General features: G+C 38.3%; 1 protein-coding gene across 1 annotated transcript in view; it reads left to right on the top strand.

Annotated features, from left to right (window-relative positions):
• Positions 1-24,883, top strand: part of LOC138820461 (regulating synaptic membrane exocytosis protein 1-like) — a 294,074-nt gene that overhangs the window by 92,914 nt on the left and 176,277 nt on the right. The window contains exon 2 of the mRNA XM_070012142.1: positions 6,255-6,323. Coding sequence (XP_069868243.1) covers positions 6,255-6,323 — 69 coding nt within the window. The remainder of the gene's footprint in view (positions 1-6,254; positions 6,324-24,883) is intronic.

Genomic DNA, 24,883 nt, shown 5'->3' with positions numbered 1-24,883 from the left:
ATCGAACCCAGGGCCTCAGGCATGCAAGGCAAGCACTCTTACCATTGAGCCACCTTCCCAGCCCAAAATCTACTCATTTTTTGATCACGTTAATTTATGAGTGTATCTTTTTTTTTTTATTTGTGAACATACTGTACAGAGGGGTTACAATTACATGGGCAGGATAATGCATACATTTCTTACCAAGCATTGCAGCCTCCTCCTTTTGTTTACCCTTCACGTCCCTTCCCAGCCTCCCCCCTCCCCCCCAATCCCAATCCTTCTCCTTCCCCCCCAATCCCCCCCCCCCCGCACCGACGTTGTAAAGCTCGTTTTGGACATGACAACTTGTACTTCTCATTGTTGCAACAGGCCCACCTGTATCCTTAAACAACTGGTTTTTCCCCATCTCCTCCTCAGGTTATACTGACATCAAATATAGTGAAAGCAGGGGTTATACTGTGGGGGAGGGACATACAAAGCAACAAAGAGATAATCTTATAAATGCATTAGAAACACATGCATGAAAGAAAAACACCTTAAAATACACATCTAAGGGTTCATTTTCCTGACATCACATTATCTGACCTTTTCTGCTTGACTCATGCATATACTAGATATTGCAAATAAGGGAAACCATGGGACCTATGTTTCTTTGGGCCTGGCTTACTTCACTTAATATAATTTTTTCCAAGCCTTTCCATTTCCTAACAAATGGGGCAATGTCATTCTTTCTGATGGAGGCATAGAATTCCATTGTGTATATACCACATTTTCTTGATCCATTCATCTACTGAGGGGCATCTGGGTTGGTTCCATATCTTAGCTATGGTAAATAATGCTGCAATAAACATTGTTGTGCTGGTAGCTTTAGTGTGGTCTTGTTTGTAAACATTTGGGTAAATGTCCAAAAGTGGGATTGCTGGGTCATAGGGGAGTTCTATGTGAAGTCTTTTGAGGAACCTCCATACTGCTTTCCAAAGTGGTTGAACAAGTTTACACTCCCACCAACAATGAAGTAAAGTTCCTTTCTGTCCACATCCCCTCCAGCATCTGTTGTTGTTAGAGTTCTTGATTTTTGCCGTTCTAACTAGAGTGAGGTGATATCTCAATGTTGTTTTGATTTGCATTTCTTTTATGGCTAGGGATGTTGAACATTTCTTCATGTGTCTATTGGCCATCCTTCTTTCTTCTTCAGAGAAGTTTCTCTTTAAGTCTTTCACCCACTTATTTATTGGGCAGTTGTTTCTTTGAGGATTTGTTGTTGGGGGGGGTTAATTTTTTGAGTTCCAAGTATATTTTAGATATGAGACCCTTGTCCGTTGTATGGCTAGTAAAGATCTTCTCCCAATCCGTGGGTTTTCTATTGATCTTGCTAGCTATGTCATTTGCCCTGCAGAAGCTCTGCAACCTTATGCAATCCCATTTGTCCAACCTTTCTTTGATTTGTTGTGCTTCCGGGTCTCTATTCAGAAAATTTCAGCCTGAGCCAAGGAGACCTAGGGTTTCTCCTATTCCATCCTGTAATGTTTTCAGAGTGTCTGCTTTGAGTTCAAGGTCTTTGATCCATTTGGAGTTGATTCTGGTGCAGGGTGATATATAAGGATCTAGCTTAAGTTTTCTACATGTAGTTAACCAATTTTGCCAGCACCATTTACTGAAGAGGTTGTCTTTCTTCCATTCTATTGTTTTAGCTCCCTTATCGAAGATTAGATGGCTATAGGTCTGTAGGTTCATTTCTGGGTTTTCAATTCTATTCCATTGGTCCTGAGGTCTGTTCTTGTGCCAATACCAAGCTTTGATTACTATGGCTTTATAGTAGAGTGTGAAGTTTGGTATTGATATTCCTCCAGCAGTGTTCTTTCCGTTGAGGAGCGTTTTTGCTATTCGGGGTCTTTTATTGTTCCATATGAATTTTTGGATCTGGCACATTTATTTAAGTTTGTGTGTATGTCATGAGTGTGTGTGTGTGTGAGTCATTAGGTTCGTGTGCCTTTCCTGAGCTTTTGTGCTCAAGGCTAGTGCTCTACCACTTTAACCACAGCTTCATTTCTGGCCTTTTTGGCAGTTAATTGGAGATAAGAGTCTCATCGGCTTTCTGCCTGGCCTGGCTTTGAACAATGATCCTCTGATCTCAGCCTCCTTAGTAGCTAGGATTACAGGCATGAACCACTGGAAACTGGCTCACATTCAGTTAAAGTGTTGGTTGTTAAAACTGCATTGAATTCCCTGACCATACATTGCATTTTCTGTATTGAAATGTTGACTGGTTGTAGCTGATAGTGACTGTGTATTTCAAATGCATGTCTCCATTCTACAACAGAAATGACCATGGATACTGTGGTGAAAATATTGATCTTAAGATTTTGCCAATAGAAAAAAAACCAAGCTGAGCCTTGGTGCTAATTCCTATAATCCTAGCTACTCAGAAAGCTGAGATCTGAGGATTGAAGTTTGAAGCCCTCTGGGCAGAAAATTTCCTGAAACTGCCTCCTGGAGGCATGGCTTGAGTTGTACAGCACTAGTGGTGAGTAAAAGTGCTGAGTGAGATTGTATGGTACCTGTGAAGGAAGGGAGGGAGGGAGGAAGGAGGGAGGGAAAGGAAGGGAAGGGAGGAAGGAAGGAAAGAAAAAAGGAAAGAAGGAAGGAAAGAAGGAAGGAAGGAAGGAAAGATGCCTTGAGCTGAAGAGCTCAGGGACAGTGCCCAAGCCCAGAGTTCAAGCCCCATCACCGACCAAAAAAAAAAAAATCACATCATAAAAAATAGCTGCAACTTGACTAGAAATTCTATAAAAGTAAATATTTTAAGATATCTAAGAAAAGATCAAATATGATCTTAAACTAAACAAATATTTTTTTGTGTGTGGAAGGAGGAGAGAAAGGACAGAGGGTAGGGAATTGGAAAGGAGTTCAGATTTAGGACCTTTGCTTACTAGGCACTCTATTGCTAACACATACCATATATGGACATATATATATATATATATATATATATGTATATATATATATGCATACATTATATATAGTGTATAGTGAATATATAGTAGTATATATTATATAAATTGTTTCATGTTTCTGCAATTTCTAAAAAAGAAAATAGAGACTCACTGGACCCTTAGGAAATAAGCTTTTGTGGAGGAATATATGTTTGTTTCCCTCTTTAAGAGAGACACAACCAGCCTCATTCCTGTAGTGATTCATTACTTACTAGGCCCAGATTTCATTGCTTCTATACCAAGACTATGGTGGTGAGTAGTAGTAAATATTTTAGCTCAGGAAACCTCGCAACCTATTCGGTGTTGTTGGCATCTCTAAAAGTTCATGGACTTTGCTCAGAAAGGCATACACAGTGACCCTCTTAAAGTGAGAAACATTTCATTCATTTACTCCTAGAAATTAAGCAAGTTGTATTGGCTAATTTGAGACAAGAAAAAAAAAACACATAGACATCAAAGAAAAAAATGCTTTGGAACTATGAGGAAGTTTACTATATGCTGTAGATGTAATCAAACAATAGTGATTCACACAGCTGTTAACTCTGCATATTTTCTTTTATTATTTTATTTCATTTTCTTTCTTTTTTATTTTCCAATGCTGGGTTTGAACTTGAGCCCCTTGAGCCTGCTGAAGTAAATTTGTCCTGTTTGTTTCTCAGACAAGGTCTCATGGTTTTGCTTGGGCTAGTCTCTGACCAAGATCCTTTCACTTCTGCCTCCCAAGTAGCAGGCACCACCGCACCCAGCCAGATATTATCTTCTTTATGAAGTAATACAGGGACAATTGAGAACCAAAGAATTTACAGAAATCCTGGGACACAGTTTCTGTAAAGTTTATTACTTTTAAAAATAAGAATAATGGTTGCATTTATTGTGTCTCACCCCCTGGGTGTTCCATATACATTAAGGACTCACAAACAAGTATGTGAGGAAATGTTAACCATCTTTTGAAGATGAAGTAAATGCAACACAGGGAAGAAACTCTTGTCCAAATCCAAGAGATAGTTTGAAAGCACCATAAACACATGCGCAATGCATGTTACACATAAATGAAACAACTCTGTTTTGCTCCTTCAAACTGGAAAGACAAGTGACTCTTGCTGTTCATATTTTGACACTGATAAATGAATGATTGACTAGATCTCAGATCTAGGCTCAAGTCTATATGCCAGCCTCATGAGTTCTAAGATTTGTCCACAAATCTCAAATATGATACTTATTTACAGAATGAGAAGATTTTTGATCTAGAACATTTTTTTAAATTCTGAACTTTGAAATTTAATTAGCATTTTTACATTTACAAAATGAAACAAATCTTCCTGAAAGTTAAAAATAACAGAAAATAGGAAAATTAAGGAGAAATAAGTGAATGTCATCTCTATAGAGAATATATGTAAATATCCTTAATTTTAGGAGAAATAAGTAAATGGATTATATCATCTCTGTAGAGAATATATGTAAGCATCCTTAATTTTAGGAGATGTGTTGATTTATCCATCTCTGCTCTAAAGTTATTTTGTACTATAGTAGCTGCAAAAAGAAAATACAGGTCATAAACTGCATTATATTTTCTAATAATATACACAGTCGTGTAATGTTACCTGCAAGTCTTTCCCTTAAGCTGTACTTAAGATATTTTCAAACATAAAATTACAGGTGTGGTCTTCTAAGCCAGTGGCTTTTCTTTGATTCTGAGAAAATGTGCTATGAATTAGTTTTCTTCTGAACATTCAAACATTTCATAAGCAAGCTAACTATGTGCCGCTATGAGACAAAATCATTGCAAGTGCTTTCTAACTGCAGGGAAATGTGAGTTTGAACTTGTGTCACTTAGAAAGATAATCTTACCTGTTAAAGTTTAAAGGTTCTTCAGTTACATTATTTATTTTGCACACAAATATACCTCCTGTGTGTATGTGTGTGTGTTTACCTTGTGTGTATGTGTATGTGTGCTTACTTTCTTTGTATGTGTGTATGTTTGTGTGTGTGCTAGTATTAGACAGTGTATGTTTGTGTGTGTGCTAGTACTAGACAGTGAACACAGGACCTCATGATCTTGCTATTAATGTTTGTGTGTGTGCTAGTATTAGACAGTGTATGTTTGTGTGTGTGCTAGTACTAGACAGTGAACACAGGACCTCATGATCTTGCCTTGCCTCTTTTGTTCAGGGCTGGGTACTGTACTACTTGAGCCACACCTTCACTAATGGCTTCTCGCTGCTATTTGGAGAGAAGAGTCTGTTAGATTTATCTGCACAGGGTGGCTTCAAACTTTGATTTTCAGATCTCCATCTCCTAAGTAGCTACAATGAAGCCACCAGTGCCTGGCTAACAAGTACACTTTTGAAAAGACACAACATAATTTTCCCTCGCAAACTAGAAATAAGCTCACCCTAGTTAGGAGCAGCCCCTTGTTTTAGACACTGGCCACGGGAGTGGCCATTGTGACTGCTAAGGACCATATGGAATTTTTCTTCTCACAAATGTCCCTCTACTCAACAAAACACCACTGCCTGGCTTCTTAGAAAATAACTATTTCTCCACAAAACATTTCCCACAGTCTCCCCTAATAATTGGTCCTTATGGAACCCACCATGAGAGGAAAACAGGGGAACCTATTTTCTTTTCTCTTAGAATAAATCAAGTTGTATTGTTATAGAATTGATAAAGAGAAAAGGCTTCTCAGCATGGCTTCCTAAGCAGGGCTTCTGCTCTTGAGAGCCGCGTTTCCTTTCAGGATTCTTCACTTAGAGAAGTTGTAGCAGTGCAGACTTCCTGCATGCCAATGCTTCTCTGAGCTGACCCCATCCTGCTTATTTAAAGCAAACTTTACAAAAGACTCAGAGATACAGATGGGTGACACACAGGAAGTGACAGGTGTCTTGACTACCTACTTTAAAGAATAGAGTTTAGCCGGGCGCTGGTGGCTCACGCCTGTAATCCTAGCTACTCAGGAGGCTGAGATCTGAGGATCGCGGTTCAAAGCCAGCCCGGGCAGGAGAAACCGTGAGACTCCTATCTCCAATAAACCACCAGAAAACCGGAAGTGGCGCTGTAGCTCAAGTGGTAGAGCGCTCGCCTTGAGCTGAAGAGCTGAGGGACAGCGCCCAGGCCCAGAGTTCAAGCCCCACGACCGACAAAAAAAAAAAAAAAAAAAAAAAAAAGAATAGAGTTTCCCTGTCATAATTTTGGAAGCCCCTCTGGGGTTGGGCTGCCTGCCAAGTTCACAAGTTTATCTTCACCTGACTGAGTCTGTCTTGTTTCTCCCTTGCTTTCCAGGAGCATTTTCAGATGTGTCTGTGCTCCCAGATTTCCAAGCAGAGAAGAGGGAGGCCCAGAGAGAAACTGGTATTTCCTCTCCTTCATGCTTTGGTTTCTTCTTCTAGGTTCTGGATTATTGACAGCAGAAATATGAACACGGTCAGAGGAATCCTCCTTCATCTTGTGCCTTGTTAAAGGCATTCCTAATTCTCTGAACATACTTTACAAAACTTTAGCACAGATAGGAAAGACATAGAGTATCAGGAAGACAATTTTGCTCTGTAGAACAAATGTAAACAGTGTCATTGCTTAGAAACTATTAAAGTATCCCATGACCAGTTTAACCTATATAATGAGTATTCAAATATTTGCATTATTAAAACTGGCTGTAGGAGGGGAAAAGGCTTCTGAATACTTAAAAGATTAAAATACAACTACTAGTGTAATCAATTATTTAATATATAAATAATAATAGGAAAGGAATTTTCATTCACAACTACATACCTACCACCTATACTCTATTCTCAACTTATTGCTCCTAATTTGAAATCTTTGAATATAACTAGGAACAAAAATAAGCATGATATGTAACTATGGTATAGTTTCATTAGAAACCTTTAAAAAACAAACTACATACTTAATAATTTTGAATAACTGATATATTTTTAGCAAACATATTGAGATAATTTCTAAATCATACTAGTTTCAACTTATTGATTATTATGTATTGAAAGTTAAATTATTGATTGATTAAGCTACAAGAAAGAATGATCAAACATGTAATAATGCCATTGTCCAAAACAAGGCTTTGGTAATTTATGCAAAAATCGTTGTAAGGTATTTATTAGAGATGGCCCTTTTGATAATTGTCAGCCCATGGACTTAATTCACCTTTTAAGTTCAATCAATAAGTCAATACAAAAATGATTTTTAATAAATTGACATTTAGGAATTGAAAAAAAATCCTATTAAAGTCTACATTTACATCCTTTCTGGAAAACTAGAAAATTTGGATGAATCAGACTAGCCAAATTTTGTGGGGGTTCGAACCCAGAACATAACTAGACTGCTTTCTACAGCACTTGCTGGCCATGGGAAGTCTTTGACTTTGTCCTTGGTCTAGAAGACTCTTCCTATCCTGCTGCATCTTCCAGATTTATCAGATTCAGTTGCATCAAAACAAAGATGTTTTAGACAATTGTCCCAAAATTTCTCCTGACCCTGTGACCAAGTATTCAAGGGCTGTACATTCTGGCCTTTTCCTTTCCTAATAGTCTACTACCCTTCACTGGGTACCATTGTCCTGATCAAGTGGGTCTGCTTGTTCTCACATTTATACTTCTCCATTTTCTGCTACTCTCTATTCTCTCTCAAATTCCTTCCATGACATTAATGCATGAATACCAAAGCACAGTTTTGGAGCCTAAGTAAAATCTGAAATCTCAATTCCCTTGCTACAGAAGAGTCAAGATGGTAATTATCCTTTTCCCACTATAGACTAACTTACGTTGACTTGTCTGATTTTCAAATTACCAAATATGTACTATTTTAGGTTATGATTGAGGTTTATCTTAATTAGGGTATAACTAAGTCTTGTTTGGTTGAAATATCACACATATGTGGTACAACTTCTTAAAATGGTTATTCCAAAATGCTTTATATAACTAACATCCTCTGAGATGTGGATGTTTGTATTTGTATTTGAAACTTAATTAGGTACATGACAGATATGTGTATTTAAAATATTGATTTTTTTGAGGTATGAAATTATTTGATACTCTAGAGCCTGTGTGTAATCAAACATTTGACTTTCTTGTTTAATGTATTTTCTCCATAATCATTGTGACATAGCTTGGTTTTTAATAGTTCTCACTGTTAAAAAAAATTCAAGAGGGGGGCTGGGAAGGTCGCTCAGTGGTAGAGCGCTTGCCTTGCATGCATGAGGCCCTGGGTTTGATTCCTCAGTACCACATAAGCAGAAAAAAAAAAGCCGGAAGTGGCGCTGTGGTTTAAGTGGTAGAGTACTAGCCTTGAGGTGAAGAGCTGAGGGACAGTGTCCAGGCCCAGAGTTCAGGCCAGACCCCCCCCTCAAAAAAAAATTCAAGAGGAACTATGGAGTACCAGGGTATATCTTTATTAATATTTTACTTCATATACCAATTATAAGAAAAGCATTTTGTTGGACACAACAGCTCATACCTGTAACCCTAGCTTATTAGGCTGAGATTGAAGGATCTTGATTTAAAGCCAGCCTAAGAAGGCAAATCTGAAAGAACCTTATCTCTAGTTAGCCAGCATAAACCTGAAAGTGGAGGTGTGGCTCAAGCAGTAGAGCACTAGACTTGAGTCATAGAAAAACAAGTCAAGGGCTGGGAAGTTGGCTCAGTGGTAGAGTGCTTGCCTTGCATGTCTGAGGCCCTGTGTTTGATTCCTTAGTACCAAATAAGCAGAAAAAAAGCCGGAAGTAGTGCTGTGGCTCAAGTGGTAGGGGGCTGAAAGACAGCACCCAGGCCCAGAGTTCAGCCCCCACGACTGACAAAAAACGAAAAGAAAAGGAAAGGAAAACAAGTCAAGCCAGGAACAGGTGGCTCACACCTGTAATCCGAGCTACTCAGGAGGCTGAGATCTGAGGATCATGGTTCAAAGCCAGCTAGGGCAGAAAAGGCTAGGGCAGAAAAGTCCCCGTGAGACTCTTACCTCCAACTAACCACTCAAAAACCAGACGTGGAGCAGTGGCTTGAAATGGTAGTTTTGAACAAAAATTGCTCATAGACAGCAAGTGTCCAGCTCTGAGTTCAAGCCCCATGACTGAAGTAGGGTGGAGCGAGTAAAGTGCAAGGCCCTGAATTCAAGCCCCAAGAAGAACATCAAAACAAAACAAAGATTATTTCCAAAAGGTAGTCTGTTGTTAAATTTTAGGTGAACAGAATTAAATATGAAGATTATGTTCCCAGTGAAAAATGACTTTCAAAATATTACAACAGAAAAAGTATATGCAGCTCATTAGGATGACAGTTGCTGAGGATTAACTTACTCAAAAAACAGGTGCTTACATTTAGAATATGTTTCATTGAAAATATGGGTTAGCAGTCTCTTTTTTGTTCACTGAAACCCGGGTTCTTTCCTCTCAAAGCTTACACCTGGATGTAGACAAAATAGCCCAGAGAGAGGCTGAGGCTGCCTTGATGTTGCAAGGCCTTCCTCTAGTTTTCTCCCATGCTTATTTCAACATCTGAGAGAACAACTACCAAACAAAAAGAACTGTGAGTGTGTCAACATACACATTCCATAAGGCTCATGTCAAACTATTTTCACATTTAATAGTTTAAATGCATTGCCAGTAATTCTAGACAGGATTTACAACACAATAACATCTTCACATTGTTCCCCTGGAGGGAAATTTTAATTGTTTTAAAAGACAGAAACAATTGCGTGCTTATAAATATATTCATTTGAATGTGTGTAAGTCTGGTTATTTAGTGCAGCTATGTCAGCAAGAGCTGGAGAGATAAGTTGTGTGTTGCCTTTAAGAAGAGTAGCAGGAAAACAATTTAATGTTGACACTGTAAATCTCTCAACAAAGAACTGCAATAGAGGACTACAAACAGTGGTAGCATTTAAATTTATAGTGTCAGTCTATCAAGCATTTTAAAAATGCCTGGAAATTTTTTTACTGGACTCATATTTTTCATAATATTTCTTACTTTGTCAAAAAGAGTAAAAGGAGCTGGGTACCCATGGCTTGTGCCCGTAACCCTAGCTACTCAGGAGACTGAGATCTGAGGATCATGGTTCAAAACCTGCCTGAGAAGAAAAGTCTTGATACTCTTCTTACCCAAAACCACCAAAAAGCCAGAAGCAGACCTGTAGTTCAAGTAATAGAGTGCCAGCCTTGAGCAAAAAGTACCTAAGCAGGCCCTGAGTTCAAGACCCATTATTGGTGTGTACATGAGTGCGCATGTGTGCACACAAACACACCCACCCACACACACACACACACACACACACACACAACAGAAAGAGAAATGAGACAATTCTGTCCTTGTGACACTAACTTATGTGCTTTCCCTACATATTAGCCTCACTTGTTTGAGCTAGGTTAGCTGTTCATTTATCCATATTTATATGCAACAAACTACTTGGAACCTGTATTTTTATTTTTTGTGAAAATACTATACAGAGGGGTTACAATTACATGGGCAAGATAATGAGTACTTTTCTTATCAAGCATTGTAGCCTCCTCCTTTGTTTCCCCTTCCCATCCCTTCCTATCCTCCCCCCTCCCGTCCCCCAACCAATCCTCCTCCCCACCCACAAAGTTGTAAAGTTCGTTTTGAACATAACGACTTGTACATCTCATTGTTGCAATGGGTCCACCTGTATCCCTATTTAAACGATTTGTTTTTTCCCTTCCCCTCAACAAATTATACCACATGAAATACAGTGAAAGCAGAGGTGGAGGGACATACAAAGCAACAAAGAAATAATCTTATAAACGTGTTAGAAACAATCACATGAAAGAAAAAGCATTTGAATACATATCTTAGGGTTCATTTCCCTAATATCAACTTGGAACCTGTCTTTTTAGACTTCTTTCCTTGCTCTCTCCTTTTTTTTCCTTTCCCTGCATTTTTTCCTTTCTAGACAGTTTTGCTATCAGAAGGATTCAAAAGAGAAGAAAGTTCATTATTTTTAAAAGGATCTCACCATCTAATTAGAAACGCACTTTTTAATCAAGCAGACTCTGGGATGAAAGTTCAAGTACATCTAATCTGTTGAGGGTGGTGTCAGGGGAAGCAGGACCCATCAGTGAGAGAATAAATGGGTAGCTGGGTTTCCCAGGATTTCCTGCAAGAGTGGCAACATTGAGTGACTTTAAGCAACAGAAGTTCTTGTTTCACAGAGTGGTTACTAGAATTCAGAATTGAAGGTGTCGGGACCATGCTGTCTTTGAGAAGCTGGCAAGAGAACAGCTCTACCCACTTCCCTAGCTTCTGTGGCCTTTGAAATCCTTTGGCTTGTGGACACATCACTCCAGCCTTTTGCCTCTCTTCCCCTTTTAAAGCCTGGCAGCTTTGCTCCATTTGTGTTTCCCTCCAAGGCTACATTTCTCCTTTTTATATGTTGTAGTGGATTAGGGCTGGCTTCAGGGATCTCATTTTGATTTGATTTCTCTATAAAGACTGCATCCAATGAAGATGGCATTTTTGAACTAGTTGGGGGTTAGAATGCCAGCACATCTTCTTTGGGGAAAACAAGTGAACCCATAACAACAGGTACAAGAAAATAATAGAATATGTACAAGTTAATTCCAGTGAAAGTAAAACCCCCTCAGGTAAGTGTGAGAATATCCCACTAAAGGTGGAGATCCATACATATATTTATACAGCTTCCTGTCAGTCATGGAGGAAAAAAATATGAATTTCCTGACTTCATATTATATACTTTAGGCAAAATAGGCTTCAGTGGTTAGAGAAAGCTGTCAGGCAATGAAATACAAGTAGTGGGTGTTGGACATTGTGGCCTGCGCTGAATTTAGAGGCAGGAAGTAGGGAGGGACGCCAACAAGCAGCATCTGTGCAACACTGGCAACAACAAGTGATAAACCAAGTCACCCAACTCCATGGAGGCAACACAAAGTGAGTTAAACACGGAAAGAACAGATAGGAACCAGATCAGAACTCCGGGAACATTTGAAGGAGCTGAGAAATGTTGGCAAGCCGTATCAAGCTTACCAAAGAAGCAACAGGGCCCAAGGTCTGACAAAACAGGAACTAGTACCCACGTGATAGAACAGAGAAGGAACTTGCATCTACCACAGTGATGTCTTCCTGCCGTAGGCAGGGGAGTTTCATGTAGTTGTGTCTTTGCTCTAGGTGGAAGTTCACATTTTTAGTGCAAGTTTTAATGATTTGGCCACTGCTTATTTCTCAAAACACATCCTCATGTTTGTACTGATTTTATGTGTAACATCTCATGTCGGGAACATTTTTGTAGGATTGCGTCATAAAGTCTTACACTCCAAATAGATTTAACACAAGAACTTAATTTTCTTAGTGTTCTTCAAGGTAAACATGCAAGATGAGTGTATACCAGAGCCGGTCCCTTTGCCTTGTCAACCCCTGTCCTCCCCTTTCTCTCTCTCTCTATTGTCCATGTCCAAGTCTGCTTTTCTTACGTGACTTTAGTCATATTAAGGCCTAACATACTGATCTGCTTTTAATTAGATTGCTTCTGAAAAGATCCTAGCTCCAAAGATGGTTGTACACTAAGGCATGTGGGAGTTTCCAACATATGAAATTTTGTGGGAACATGAGACTCTGAGCTCCAATGTCAAGCTCAAATGCTCGACCAATAGCCTCTCAAACATCTAGCCCCATTCACAGCTTTTCTGTCTCAGGACAGTGTTTATTACCTTCTCTGTTTCTCCATCAAGCAGATGTCTACCTGGCATATTCCTCCAGTGTGACTTCTTCATGCTTCCTCTACCTTGCTTACTCCTTCAAAGACCCAGTAATTCCTGTGATTGCACAAACCATACCTGTTTCGTGTAACTTGTTAAATATGTTTTCAAGTCTCTAAATGAGAAAGTAAGAGAGCAGGGTTTCCGAGAGTCACCTGCAATAACTGTCACCCCCAAATGGCCCTGGACACATAGGAAGCTTGTCAAGTAACTGAAAGAAAGGGGAGGCTGAGGGAGAAATGAAACATGGAGGTAGAGGAAGAGGAAGAAAATAATGGGAAAGAATGTAAAGAGAAGGATGGGGAAAGAGGAGGGAAAGGAAAGAGGGAAAGGGGAAAAGGAAAGAAGGAAGGAAAAGAGGGAGGGATGAAGGGAGGGAGGGAGGGAGGGAGGGAGAGAGGGAAGGAGGGAGGGAAGGAGGGATGAGAGAGGGAGGGAGAGAAGAAGAGAGGGAGGGAGGAATGAAGTAGGATGGGGAAGGAATGGGAGGTGGGAGGGAGTAAGGGAAGGAGAGAAAGCAAGAAAGGAAGGTAAGGATGGTTTAAATGAAGGGGAGTAGGTGTGCTTATTTTCTAGGAAGCTGGGAATGCAAGGTTATGACACAGATCCCATCTCAGCTGCATCCATTACCTTGACCAAGTGATTTAGTCTCATTAAACTTCATTTGGCAAATGAAAGAACTGACCTTTTTCATTTCTATGATGACAAAAGTTTAATGATGAAGTTGTGAAAACGTTTGTTTTCTTCCAGCATCCAAAAATGATTTTAAGATTTGGTTTGGACAGGTTTGGGTTCTGAAGGTTCTCCTAGAAGTTTCTTGTACAAATCCAGGTATGAGGTTCTGTTTGAAAGGAAGTGAGGTGATGAATTTAATTTGGGTTCTGGTTTGGATATTTCATGTCTGGGTTATATTGCTGCTTGCACAAGCTAAATGCTTTTGGCAGACACGTATTTGATGAAACATAACCATTGTGTACATTATCTAATACTACAATCACCTTTTACAAAAATAGCATTATGCCAGGTGCCGGTGGCTCGTGCCTTTAATCCTAGCTACTCAGGAGGCTGAGATCTGAGGATTGTGGTTCAAAGCCAGCCTGGGCAGGAAAGTCCATGAGACTCTTCTGTCCAATTATCCACCAGAAAACTGGAAGTGGCACTGTAGCTCAAGCAGTAGAGCACTAACCTTGAGCTGAAGAGCACAGGGACAGTGCACAAGTCCAGAGTTCAAGCCCCACAACTGACCAATATATATATATATATATATATATATATATATATATATATATATATATATATATAGCATTAATTTTAGTGTTTTGAAGAAAGCAGTAGTATGCAAACATTTATTCTGAAATATTCTTAGAGAAGCTACAATTTGATGGAGGTCATACGATGGCAGGACACACAACTTCTGGAGGAAATGAGAGCAAGGATCGTTCTGAAAGAAACATAGCTTGACATTTGAAGAACGATTAATGGAAGATCAATACTGGAAAATCTGGGTCCAGATTAGGTGATGCTAGCACATTGTGGTGGAGAGAGGAGCAGGTAAGCGAGAGAGAAAGAGTAGGAAGAAAAGAGATAAAGGAGGAAGATGATGGGGAAGAAGTTAATTTGGTAGTGAAGGAAGGACATTTTGATTGAACAAACACTATGGGAACCCCAAAAGGGAAGGTGTCTGGAGAACATTTGTAAAAGCAGAGTGGTTCAAAGGAGGGAGCCTTTATAGGTCCAGTAAATGAGAGAGCATGGTTTTGAACTTTAGGCTACTAATGACTCACCTAACTAGCCCTTCTTTTCTGAAACATTCTTCTACTTGCAGCTGGGCTCTGAACTTGTTCATAGTCCTTGCTCTTGCTGTCTCTGGCTCTGTCATCTTGTACCCTTCCAAAGCAACAGTATTTCCTCAACAGATAGCATTAGCCCTGCATTCTTTCAGCAAAACCCTCAACATTATTTTCATTTGTCATCTTTGTGAAATTGGTGCTTCTAAAAGTTGTTTTCTGGGAAAATGGAGGTGGAGACAGTAACTCAAATGACAGAATGGAATCTGCAAAATCAAAGTAGAACTACACTGTACATGAACAGAAAAAAATCTACTTGCATCATTGGTTTCACTGATAGTGTTATGGTTAGTTATTAATCATCTATGATTAGAAAACAGCCCCTGGTGACAAAGATCCCTAGAAGTCATTAATGGTAATGGCAGTGGAAGAGTCATTGGATCTGAATTGGTCATTCACCTAACCCTAGCGTGAGAATTATTTTACTGTATCTCAATAACTACCAAACTCTTACCAAAAGGCATCTTTTTGCATACCCAATATTGCCAGTCAATTGGTAGAAGAAGGAAATATGTTATGAAATATTGAGTGATCATGTCCTATTAAAATTTACTAAAATCTAATGTGAAAATAGGATTGAGCCAGGCATTTGTGGTTTATGACTGTAATTCTGTTTCTTTAGGAGGCAGAAATCTGAAGATTGCAGTTTGAAACCAGCTCAGTTAGAAAAGTCTGTGAAATTCTTGTCGACAATTAAGCAGCAAAAAACTGAAAAGGGAAACATGGCTCAAATGGTAGAGTCCAGCCTTGAGTGAAAAAAGCCCAGCAAGAGCCCGAGGTTCTGAGCTTATACTGAAACAAAAAGAAAAAGGGGAAAAATAAAGGAAAAGCAGAGAGAGAGAGAGAGAGAGAGAGAGAGAGAATTGGCACTATCTGATTTTACTAATAAAATTTCAAGAGTTCCTTCAACTTTAACATTTCAATAGTAAAAATCTTAGTTTTTAAAAAATGTTTAATCTTTTCATTATCTTTATTGTTTTTTCATCTTTTATAGAAAAAGAAACAAGGTATTCTTTTTTTTCAGGTAAAAAGTATAGTTTTTTATTATTTATTTATCTATTTATTTTTGGTCGGTCGTGGGGCTTGAACTCTGGGCCTGGGCTCTGTCCCTCAGCTCTTCATCTCAAGGCAAGTGCTCTACCACTTGAGCAACAGCTCCACTTCCGGTGTTCTGGTGGTTTATTTTTTTTAATTTTTATTTTTATTTTTTGTGAACATACTGTACATAGGGGTTACAATTACATGGGCAAGATAATGAGTACATTTCTTATCAAGCATTGCAGCCTCCTCCTTTGTTTACCCTTCACATCCCTTCCCAGCCTCTCTCCCCCCACCCCCCCCCATCCAGTCCTCCCCGCACACACCAAAGTTGTAAAGTTCGTTTTCGACATGACAACTTGTACTTCTCATTGTTGCACAGGTCCACCTGTATCCTTAAATGACTTGTTTTTCCCCATCTCCTCCACAAATTATACCGACATCAAATATAGTGAAAGCAGGGGTTATACTGTGGGGGTGGGACATACAAAGCAACAAAGAAATAATCTTATAAATGCGTTAGAAACAAATGCATGAAAGAAAAGAACATTAAAATACATATCTAAGGGTTCATTTTCCTAACATCACATTATCTGACCTTTTCTGCTTGACTCATGCATATACTAGATATTGCAAATAAGGGAAACCATGGGAGAAACAAGGTATTCTAAGTATCTGAAAAATGTTGGCAATAATCCTCATAACAATAATAACAACTTTTATTAATCTGTTACCTTATTGCAGATAGTTTATCAGGAATTTTATCTGTCTTATTTCAATTAATGCTCATAGTAACCACATGAGAAAGACTTGATTATCTCCACTTTTCATCCGACACTTTCTTTACATAAGGCACACAGAAATCTTTGGCAGTTTTTTTTTTTTTTTTTTTAATAAAGAAGCAACTTTATTGAGAAGGTTCCTACACTGACTGGCCAGGGCCGCAGCACAGGCTCAGGAGCTGATACTGCGACCCCAAGCAGCCCACGTACTAAGGTTTTTAAAGGCAAAATTCACAAGGTGAAGCCTGGTCACACAGGTGACCAATGAGATTGTCACACACCCAAAAGATTGCACAGTCATACCTGACCACATGCAGGTGGCCCTTTGGCAGTTTTTCACAAAAGGGTTGGAGCCAAAATTCAAAGTTCAAGCTTTGGCACCAGGTAAGACATTTATTTACAGTAGTTAGAAAATAAGCATTTGATATATTGGAATCACAAATGATGTTAAAAAAGAAATAACAGACTAAGAAGCAGAGGAAAGAAAATACTAGGTGCTGGGCTGGGAATATGGCTTAGTTGGTAGAGTGCTTGCCTTGCATGCATGAAGCCCTGGATTCCATTCCTCAGTACCACATAAACAGAAAAAGCCAGAAGTGGTGCTAGCCTTGAGAAAAGAGAGAGAGAGAGAGAGAGAGAGAGAGAGAGAGAGAGAGAGAGAGAGAGAGAGAGAGAGAGAGATAGAGAGAGAGAGAGAAGAAAAAAGAAGCTCAGGGACAGTGCCCAGGCCCCGAGTTCAAACCCCACGACTAGCAAAAAAAAAAGAAAGAAAGAGAAGCTGATGATCCAACTGAATTTGTATTGTGTTGGGAATGCTCCATGATCATATAATGTACAAGCAATGGTTTCATTTCATTCAATGCATTCTCTAAAGTGGTTTTACATAGACAGGTGAAAGACATTCAGAAACTCAGATTTAGCCAGTTCTTTTTCTTGAAACACTTAAATATGGCCACGAGACATAGGAGTGTGCTAATTGACTCATTATTATTGCCACCTTGCATATTTATAGCTTTCAATATTCTCTTTAAATCTGTAGCTAGCCAAGAATTATATATATATCTTCTTTAATTTGCTTCCTTTCCTTCCTTGCTTTCCAGGTTTATCTCTGGCAAATAGAGTTACATTGTCTGTGACTTGATGAAATGTTTTGTTGCATTTTACTGACTGGAAAACCAGGCTCAACTTTTTAAGGCCACTCATTATTATAATTAATGCTGTGCAGGAGTCTCAGTCAATAACCAAGATTGTTTTGACATCAGGAATTTTTGGATGTTTTTTTTTTGACTGCACTTAAAATTATCCCCTCAGCCAATTTAGATGTGAGTCCAGCTATTTATAAAGAAACTATTTAGCTTCTTTTTCTCCTTTGTTTTTATTGTAATCTTCTCTTGTGCTTAGAAGCAAATCATTTAGTTTCTCCAAGCCTGTTTTCTCTCTTGTAAATAGAGATAATAATAGTTCTTACATCTTAGAGCAATATGAACATCAGACAGGCCTTTCGTGTATATCTATCTTTAACTACTTTCTTGATGTTCCAATAATTACAAATAACAGCTTATTTAACATCTGCATAAAGATACCCAGGGGCATTGCAAACCTAACAGGTCCTAGGCTCTACTCTTGCATTCTCTTCTGCAAATAAATCCCTCCCTTGACTTTTTAGTATCTGTAACTTTACCCAAATGTTGGAGTCAAGTATGCATATGTGAAATACACTGATGAAACCCTCTAATGCAGTGTATGTTCCACACCCAGATTTTTGCTGGAGATAAGATTTTCCTGCCCCAGCTAACTTCTAACTTGGATCCTCAGCTCTTAGCATCCTGAGTAACTAGGATTATAGGCATGAGCTACTGGTGCAAGGCTAAAAAGACCAACAGGTAGTTTGGTTGATCTCACTGATAGGCAAGTAACCTTTTCTCTTACTACATAAGAGTCATGCCTAGAAGAAGACAGAAAATCTCAGAGGGCATAGAACCATGTTTTTGATCTCTGGTGTCTAGCATTCTAGAACCAAACTGAATGTTCTAATATCTACTGTTATTCTACTATGTGCCATCTGCCTCCCTAATCACTGCCAAGATACCCGCCCTGAATTCTTTCTTCTTTTTAGTTTGTAGCTTTTTTATTAACTTTTCATTTACAGGATATCGGTGGTTGTTATACAAACCAATTTGAAATCATTTTGCTCATAGAAATTCACCACGCTTAACCACTGATACATAAAACCCTCCTTTTCTTCTAAGTCACTAATTGTTGGTGTGCTTAGCTGTCTTCTGAAGCAGAAAACTGTTGTGTGAGATAGCAATAAAGCGGGGCAAAGTGGAAGAGTGGGGAAAGCAAATGAGAGAGAGATCATTCAATGCAATGAGAAGACTGAAGGGAGAAGGCCAGACTTGCAACAGTCTTGTCAGAGGTGGACAAGAAAATACAGTGTCTTGAGATCAATTGATGAGGTGCCAGGAACTAGTGGAATGGCTGAAAGAGATTGCAGTGAAGCAAGCAGAGGAAGAGTAGTTGGGGCTGCAGCAGAAGGTGAGATGTTTGGAATAATGCAATTAGTACCAGACATCGGAAGCTAACAATGGTTGTCATAGCTAAAGACATGAATGCAGTATTGGCTTGCTATATGGAAGCATGAATTTAATGCTGCATCAAATTGGGCAGAGGGGGAGAATGAAGAGCTGGACCTAATTTTCCTGCTGCTGATTTTTTTTACTGCTCTAAGAGATTCCAGAGACACATAGGTGCTTTGTGCTGTTAATGCTGAGTGGAAGAGGAATCTAAAATAGCCACAGCTTCTGTCATAGCATTGCCAAAGGAAAAAGCAGCTCAAGGCCTAAACAATCAGAGAATTTGAAGACCATAAATTACATGGCCAGTTTCTCTAATAGAGGTTTGGCTGGTGTGTGGAGCCTGTAAGGACAGACTAAAGTGCTGTGATAAAGATCATAATCAAATTCCTTGAGAAGTTTTCACTCTGCAGATTTAAGGCTGCAGAAATGAACACACACACACACACACACACACACACACACACACACACACACACACATCTTAGGCTTTGTCAGAATGATGCAATGGTTTTTATTTCTTTTCCCATTTGCAACTAGTGCTTTGTGTTCCAAGCATGAGCATTAATATAGCCCACTCTGCAATCTGTGCCTAACTCTCAAAACCTTTTTCCCCGATGCTCTTGAAAGATGCTCTCCCTTTTTTTCTCCCAGTATCTTTGAGCATGGGTATAATCACATGATTTTCATTTTTACCAGTAAGCTGAAGCATAGGGTTGACATTTTTAGATTAGATCAAGAGAGCAGTCCGAACCCATCTGATCCACCCAAGCTTTCTTGGCTTTGATTTTCATCCATGTTTGATTTAAATTTGGCTTCAGTTGTATGATGGGGTGAGGTGGGAGTGGAGATTGCTCAAAATAGCAATATGAATTAATGTGCTCTGGAAAATATGTACTGCTATCATGTCAGAAATTACTGTATATGTTTACTGTTTGCTTATTTGCTGTTTGCTTGGTTTTGTGTTTGTACTAGGCTTGAACTCAGAGCCTCAAGCTCTTTCACATGGCTTTTTCACTCAAGCTGGTATTCTACCACTTGAGCCACACCTCCACCTCTGTTTTTTTTCTGGTTAATTGGAGACAAGATTCTCAGACTTTCCTGGTTGGGCTGGCTTCAAACTGTTATCTTCCTATCTCAGCCATCTCAGCCTCTGGAGTAGCTAGGACTACGGGCATGAGCCACCAGCACCCAGCTTCTGTATATATTTTAATTTGACAAATCATTTTTATTTATCAAAATGCCCATCTTCTCCTTTATCACCATATATGTAATTTTATTTTAATTATTTTATATTAATTTATTTAATGAATATAGTTGAATAACTAGTACATGCAAGACAAGATTTTGAGTCCTGAGAAATACCATGTAAAACTTCATATACCAAGAAAATTCTTGGATCATTTTATAAAATAGGTAAATCAAAAGTATACAAAATGGAAAATAGGTTTTTTATGTCATATATTAATTAACATTTACTGATCTTAATAACAGTATTATTCCTAAGGAATTTATGGGTGAGTGGAGGAAGTTCACTTGTAATAAGTATAAATGAATTTAAACCAAATAGAACTCTACAATGAAGTATAGGAATACATGTATAAAAGTACATTCTTGTTCAACATTATATTTCTAGTACTCAGTCATGAAAAACAATATAGATGTTCTTCCAAGGAAATTTAGACAATTCTTGTTAACACAAAATCCATCTTAAAACTTATGGATAAGAGGCATCAAAGGCAGTCATTTTGTGATACACATTCCCAAGAGTCTCCCTAACCGCTGAACCACTGAATTTTTTGAAGGCTGGTCCCCACTATTTATATTTGTAATGCTTCTCAGTCCATTTTATTGATCATCCCTTATTCTGAAGGACGCATGCATGCTGAGGAGTTGTGACAAGGGTTTTGGCATACACATTGCTTTGGATAATGATTTATATTTGAGTCACCAAACTGTGGCTCAAGGGCCATATCCAAGCCACTACCTGTTTTTGCAAATCAAAATTTGCAATAGGAAAACTACATTAAATTTAACTGTCAGTGTGTACAAGTATGTATATATTTTCAGAACACAGCTGTCGTCACTTGTTTCAGATGGACAGTACAATGGCAGGTTGAATAGTCAGATCAGAAACTATATAGGATGCACAGCCTAAAATATTTACTATGCTGGCTTTAACAGAAAATGATCACTGGTGGCTCATGCCTATAATCCTAGCTACTCAGGAGGCTGAAATCTGAGGATAGAGGTTCAAAGCCAGCCTTCAGTAGGAAAGTCTGTGAGATTCTTATCTCTCCAATTAACCACCCAAAAATGCCAGAAATGGAATTGTTGCTCAAATGGTAGAGTACCAACCTTGAGCAAAAAAACTAGGGGACAGCATCCAGGTTCTAGCACAATAAACAGACACAAACAAAGAAAAATTGTAGCCCCTCTGTACAGTATGTTCTCAAATAAAATAAAATAAAATTAAAAAAAAAAGTTTGCATATCTCTGAAATGAGGAGAGAATATTCTTTATTTACACAAGATAGGAATCTGAGTAATAAGTTAAACAAATTCATCGCATTCCAAGGTTCTGGTCAGATTGAAGGAACAGACCTGTAGAAGAAGATCATTTGTAACAGGTAAGAGAGAAAAATTTACCTGATAGTCTAAATAATACAGGAACCCAATTATGAGTAATTTAGCTCCTGAAAATGTAGAGGTTTTTAGTGGACAGTAAATTCAAATAGGTGTCAATGATGTGATTATGACTAACAACAACAACAACAAAAAAAAAAACCTAAGGTGATAGGGACCTATCAATAAGAATGTAGTATATAAAAAGGAAGGATAAGAATACACCTAAATAATTGATTCAGATTTAAACTGTCCTACTTTCATAGTAGAATAGATATCTGAAGTCATTTCAGGGAGAGCTATTAGGATGGCGAAGGCATATAAAATCATGCCAAATGATAAATGACTTCGCCTGGGGAAAAGGAGACTTGGAGGGGACACAGCAGAGAGCAGATTGCAAGTCTTTGCATGAATTTCCTATGAAAAAAGGATTCCGTTTATTCTGGACAAGCCAAAAGGTAAAGTCTATGATGAAGGTGGAGAGCATCCACATAACAGGTTCAACATAAAAGAATGCCCACGCTAAATCTGGTGAATATGGAATTTTAAGCCTCACCAAGGCATCCTTTATCTCCCTGGGAAGTGTTTGCAGAGTCTGGAACAACGCTGGTCAGAATGTTGCTGAAAGGACTGAGTATTTGTTAGGACACATTTCATCCATTATTCATTCAACAAGAAAGGAACACCTACTATGGGAAGCCACTGTGCAAAGCAAGACAGAAAGAAGCTCACAACCTTGAATGTAAATGTGATACTTGTCCTTAAGGAGCTGCTAGGTCTGTAACACAAAAGTTAATGTCAGCTTTTGTCTCTAATAACTTTATCTCTGGATGACCAAGCCGTTAAGATAGTACTGAAAATTTCTTGGGCTTTCTCCAACTTAAAAGGCTCCCCAACATTCATTCATTCAACAAATCCGTATTACTTGGTGCCAGGGGCTCACACTTGTAATTCTAGCTACTCAGGAGCCTGAGATCTGAGGATCAGAAGCCAGTGAGAGCAAAACAAACAGTCCACGAGGCACTTATCTCCAGTTAACTACCAAAAAGCCAGAAGTAGAAGTGTAGCTCAAATGTTAGTGTGCTAACCAGCCTTGAGCAAAAAAAGTTAAGGACCAAGCCATGAATTCAAGCCCCATTATGATCCCCAAAACAAACAAAAACAAAGCAAATGCGTATTAAACTTGTGCACTATTCTAGCTTTTGGGGGTATATCAGTGAGGAAAACAGCAAAACAGGCAGAGCTCTCATGCTGATGATATAATCCAAACATACTTTTTGTTTTTCTCAGGTTCTCCAGTAAGTGTAAGATGGCATTTATTGTTTTACAAATTTTTGGAACTCTCTAAAGGGCATTTGAGAACCCTGTCTATGGAGAAAATGATCTTGAATACTCACCAGTGTCTCTTTAAACCTCTGCTTCTTTTGTGAGCAACATTTGTATTTCTGTCATGGAGTCCATTTTTGTTTTTGTTTTTTAGCACCTGCAAAATTTACACTGGAAATCATCCTTTGTGTCCTAGCTGTTGTCACTCTTAAATGTCTCTTTCTGTATGAATCTGCACTGGTTTTTCATACAAATAAAATGCAAATCACATCCTTGCCAGAACTGAGCACTTATCTCAATGAAATCAGAACAGATACTTGAAGGTTAAGACTGATATTCATTGCCTAGCACAATAAAGAGAAAAACACTGAATGCAACATGAATTTGCTACTGAGCTGAATTCAAATATAAGCCCAAAACACAGTAGAGATGAAAACATTCCTCATGCCAAAAAATGAGGGTTTTTAAAAATCTCTCTACCACCTTATCAGATGTAATTCTCAGTCATTTTGTCTTTCACAAGAAATTTAACACTGAGCACCAGATGACTTCTAACTATTGAAAATTTGCCATATTTAATTTCATAAAAGAAAACATGTTAACTTCGGATTCCAAGTCAAATGACTGTCCAAATCAGTGATCCATCAAGCTAAACCCAGTGTTCTGCTAATGACTAAAGACCTGAGTTCCTTTGACCCTGCTCTTATGTGTGCGATCCACTTGTCTGGACAATAGTCCTCTCAAGTTAACTCCATTAACTTGATCAAAACTTGGAAAAAAGAATAAAACAATAAAGTAAAACTGTTCCCAAAACTATACAAAAATTAGCTTCTGTAGTTTAAAAGTATTTTATGTCTTTAAGGACTTAAAATGACCACATATATTACTATATCATGAATTTGTTAACAATTTTGATAACTTTTCAACACAATCCGTTCTCTCTCTATGTATTTCATGATATGTGCTTAGATGCACTAATCTGGAAGCTATATCTATCTAATATCTTAATTTTCTTAATTAGTAAGGGTGGTTTTTATAGGATTCTACTATGAAAGTATTTTTAGACTAGACTTTTTAAATAGCCATCCAAATAGAAAATAAAGACATAAAACATTTCTCCAAGAACAAAACAGGGGTATGAACATGGCTATAATGGTATATCGATGGTTGGGAAAGAATAGGATTTTTTTTGCTTGCTTGATGGGTTTGTTTGTTTGTTTGGCAGTACCAGATTTGAGCTAAGAGCTTTACATTGCTTAGCTTGCTTGCTCTGATGGTACTCAACCAACTTGAGTGACACCTCTAACCATAATTTTTTGCTAATTCTTCTTCTTGTTGTTAGGTAGTTGTACAAAGATAAAATCTCATGGACTTTTCTACCTAGGGTAGTTTTGCATTTTGATCTTCCTGAGTAAGTAGGATTTCAGGTAATACATTTCTGTCTTGAAAATGAATTTTTCTAGTCACTTGGTTCATTGTCACTTTGTAACCTCTTAGTTCACTGTAATTATATATGACCTATATTTTGGTAATTTTAAATATTCACTGGCAAACTGTATTTAATAAATTATTATTCATTATGGCTTAAGAAAATTTTAAATTACACTAAATACTGCTGTGACTTACTAAGCAATTTTACATGTTCTGAACACAGTGCTAAACCCTTTAGCTTATTTCATTTAGACAACAGTACTCTTGAATAGAAAATCTTATCCTCCTTTTACAAATAATGAAACACTGTACATAAGCCAATTCAAGTTTCCATAACAAAATAGTGTACACTGGGTGTTTTTAACCACAACAATCTATTTCTTAGATCTGGAAGCTACAAAGTGCAAAGATCCAGGCATCTATTAATGTAGTTCCCTGGTGACAGTTCTCTTCTTTGGCTTGGGGATGGCCAGCTTATCATTCTGCCCTCAATATTGTAGTGAATGAAAATCATTTCTCTTCCTTGTCTTGGCTACTCCCCCCATTCATCCCATGGGGCA

This window comes from Dipodomys merriami, unplaced genomic scaffold (genome assembly GCF_024711535.1).
Source record: "Dipodomys merriami isolate MVZ:Mamm:240054 unplaced genomic scaffold, mDipMer1.0.p SCAF_89, whole genome shotgun sequence".
NCBI classification, from domain to species: domain Eukaryota; kingdom Metazoa; phylum Chordata; class Mammalia; order Rodentia; family Heteromyidae; genus Dipodomys; species Dipodomys merriami.
The sequence above is the reverse complement of the archived record's forward strand: the minus strand, read 5'-3'. Positions and strand labels throughout refer to the sequence as shown.